At 38.5% G+C, this 3570-nt stretch overlaps 1 protein-coding gene across 1 annotated transcript; it reads right to left on the minus strand.

Annotated features, from left to right (window-relative positions):
* Positions 1–513: 513 nt before the first annotated feature.
* Positions 514–1392, minus strand: LOC147429531 (uncharacterized). Its single transcript, XM_086495037.1, has 2 exons — positions 939–1392; positions 514–815 (listed from the first exon to the last, which is right to left on the minus strand). The coding sequence occupies exons 1-2, from the start codon at positions 1390–1392 to the stop codon at positions 514–516; spliced, it is 756 nt and encodes a 251-aa protein (XP_086351163.1).
* Positions 1393–3570: the final 2178 nt, after the last annotated feature.

Genomic DNA, 3570 nt, shown 5'->3' on the forward strand with positions numbered 1-3570 from the left:
TTAATAGTGGCTTGTAGGCCCCCCCCCCCCCCCGCCCCCCCCCCCTTTCCCCCAAGCAACAAACAAATTCCCAATGAAAAGCCGAAGGCAGGCAAGGAGGCATGAGAATGTCATTCATACAAAATTTATAAGTTAACTAGTATGGCCGGCCGCCTCCGGCGGCCTCTCTCTCTCTCTCTCTCTCTCTCTCTCTCTCTCTTGCAGTGCTCAATGTCATCATGGTCACAGGACACATTGGCCAGAGCGTACATGATTTGGTTTGAATCAAGTGTGTGTGTTTGTGACGATTATTTGTGATCACATTTTGGTACAACAAAGGAGCCACCAAGGCAACAAAAAAGAAGAGAACATTCCCAAAAGCTATCAGTAAAACACAATAAATTCTTCCAATTCCCTCAATTATTTCAATTATAGTCCTTCAATAAGAGACAACGAAAAATAGAATGACAAAGACCCAAAATATACTCAAGCTTACACGTGGAATACCCACGGTCCAATGTTGTGTATCAAACCTTATATATTTGTTAGTTGTAAAACCTCTTTGTACACAATGTTTTGAGTGTAAACCATTGGAGGCTCTGCGGATTCACTTATATTCAATCTTTGAGCATCATCAAGAACTATTTTGATGGTAGATGAAGATCTCACATGGGACATTGCAACATATAGCTGACCATGAGTGAAAACTAGTGTAGCTAGATACAAACCCAAAACTTCGAGTGTTTGACCTTGTGCCTTGTTGATTGTCATTCCAAATGCAAGCCTCATAGGAAACTGTCTGTGCTTCATTTCAAAAGGTAGTCCCTGAGAAGCCCCTATAAAAAAGTATATTCTGGGTATGAATACCCTTTCTCCAGCATGTGACCCAGTGATTACCTATGTATCAATAATCCTGTGGTAAAACTGCTTACATATCAACCTTGTACCATTGCACAAACCTTGTCGAGGATCCAAGTTGCGAAGAAGCATAATTGGGGCATTCTCTTTCAATTGCAAAGAGTGTGGTGGAAAACCTCCCCCAAGCTCAAGACAATTCAAAAATTCAGTTGTATAAAGAATACTGCTGCAATCAGATGAACATACTGAGTCTGCACTCACATATTCCTTGAATATTCCTCTCATTTTACCCATGGCCAAGTCATTAATGGCATCAACCTCCTTATTGCGAGGAGCAAGGATACGTCTATCCTTAAAAAACCTCTTGTAATCTTGAATGTGTTGCATATCTCCATATATACAATCAATTAGCCCTTCAAGACTATTTCCTGGAAGAAGCATATGATTTGGCAATGGGACACGGTCATTCAAATCTCTATGACCATTACCAATGCAAAGTATCCAATCTGCAAATTCTCTTGAAAGTGCATTATTTGAGCCTTGCAACACACGCATTGATAGCCGTTTTTTCGGCTCTTTGTAATTGCCATAGTGAGTTATCTAACTTTATCAAATCACTCAAACACTGTGGTTACCCTCACCCTTTCACTGTATATAGGTGCGTGTGAGTTAGGGGACTATTCCCATATCTCCTTACTGAAATAAAAAACCCTCAATTAGCTAGTCACTGGGCTAGTTGAGCCAAAAAAATAAAAAAAATAAAAAATAAAAGTATATTATGGCCTCTTTGTGTGTAAATATTTCTTTGTATATAGGGCCTAAATAAAAGAATTTTTTCATAATTATTTTGGTATTTATTTAAATATTTCTACGTAGGTGTGTGTTATTTATGCTCTGTACATTGCCTCACCATTACCACAATTTTTCTTACCATTTTTCATACTCTTTATTCCATGTAGAAATATTTTCATGTAGGCTTCTCTTATATTTGGTGTAACTCCACCCCAACAAAAATCCAAAAAAAAAACTAGTTTTATTTATGTGTATATGTTTTCTCTATTGTGATTTTTCCCTTCTTACATCTATTTTGTTTTTTTCTAAAAATTTAGAACACCAAAAATATTTATCTTTTTATGGTAGCCTCATAATGAGAGAGATTTCTTTTGACCCCTTTATATTTTTTCCACTTATATTATTTATATTTGACATGTACATATTGTTTAGACCCCTCAATATTTGATTTTCTTAGTTGTACTATTCACTTATATCATGATCTCAACAATATCTTCAATTATAGACCTACCAAATAAGGTCAAGGGTAGGTGGCATGCATACATGCACTATGGAGGGCTCACTCTTGGAGGTATTCAAAAGAATCATCCAAAGAAGGACCCCACAAGGACCTTGTGCAATGGAAAAAAACGGTCGGTTTTGCTGAATTTTTAAAGTTCACTTGCTCTCCGAATTTGAAAAGGTGTACAAACAAAAGTTGTAGCTCGTGGGCTGAACTTTTGCCTCAAATTTTTTCATATTTTTTTGAGCTACGAGCTGTGAGCTATGATTTTATTAGTGGACCCCAGTTTTCCCATGCTATGCAGCCACACTCTCTCTTCCACTTTATCATTTTCCTCTTTCACACACACTTCTCCACTCATCATCCCCACCTCTCTCACCACTCCTCTCTGCACCCTACTCACCTTCTCCTCAACCTTGAAGAATAAGAGAAACCATGGTGAACTCATACCTCCCACACACAATTCCATTCCAAAATTGACCACCTAGTCTCATTTTTCCTCCTCCAAATTACCCATATCTATCAAAAAAACCACAAAATTCAGCCTCTTCTCTTAAAAGACAGCATCATGGTGGTTGATTACTCAGCTTTAATTACCTTGTGTCTCAAGGAAGGTCAAGAGTGGAGAAAAAATGTACTGTCAAAGCTAGTGGACCGTCAACAAGCGTCAAAATTGGCCCTACTCAAGACACTTGGAGCATCAACCTTGTAAGAAATCCACCTTTTCTTACCTCTTAAGAGTTTTTCTTCCTTATTTGTATCCTACATGGATACTCCCATTGTAAATATCCAATTCCATTTGTAAATTAATACTAACTCTACTAACACTAACCCACTATGAAAAGTCCTATCACCTCCATTTCTCTCCTCTCTCTTTCCCCATCAACTTCTTGATAATTCCAAGCAAAAGAAATTAGATAAATTGCTGAAAATCCAACCCAACCATGGTTAGAGGAGTAACCCTAGCCTTCAAAATTGCTATAAAAGGAGGGTGTAGCTAGCACAAAGAGGGGGAGCCATAAGCAAGAGCACTATGCTATAACTTGAGAAGCCAAGCTCAACCTCTCTAGAAGGAGCTCTTGAGTGGAAGCTCATTGTCTTATGCATGTGCATGTGTTGTAATAGGAGATTAGCAAGGGAACTCTATGCCATTGTAAGAGAGAGAGTGATCACTCAATTGAGAGTAGGAAATCTATCATTTCTCCTACTAGTGTAAGCCCAGCATTTGCTGAATCAAGGAGGGTGGATTTTGACTAAGCTTGGATACTTTGTCTCTCTTCCCACGTGAAGTAATGGACAACAATGATGTGTAAGTGTCTTGGTGTTTTTTTTGTTAAGTTCTTGATAGCTTGTCTCTAGTGTTGTCATCAATTTAGCCATAAATCCCACATACTGTAAGAGGGCGACAGGGTGGAGAGGACTCCCCTGGCCTTAAGACA

Source organism: Adiantum capillus-veneris, chromosome 22, assembly GCF_014529385.1.
Source record: "Adiantum capillus-veneris isolate H3 chromosome 22, ASM1452938v2, whole genome shotgun sequence".
NCBI lineage: Eukaryota > Viridiplantae > Streptophyta > Polypodiopsida > Polypodiales > Pteridaceae > Adiantum > Adiantum capillus-veneris.

Bases quoted from the DNA above. Each gene is read 5' to 3' on its own strand.
- LOC147429531 (XM_086495037.1), bottom strand. From the start codon at position 1,392: ATGCGTGTGTTGCAAGGCTCAAATAATGCACTTTCAAGAGAATTTGCA. The intron at 816-938 runs GTTTGTGCAATG...ACTTTTTTATAG, and splicing joins CAACTTGGATCCTCGACAAG to GGGCTTCTCAGGGACTACCT.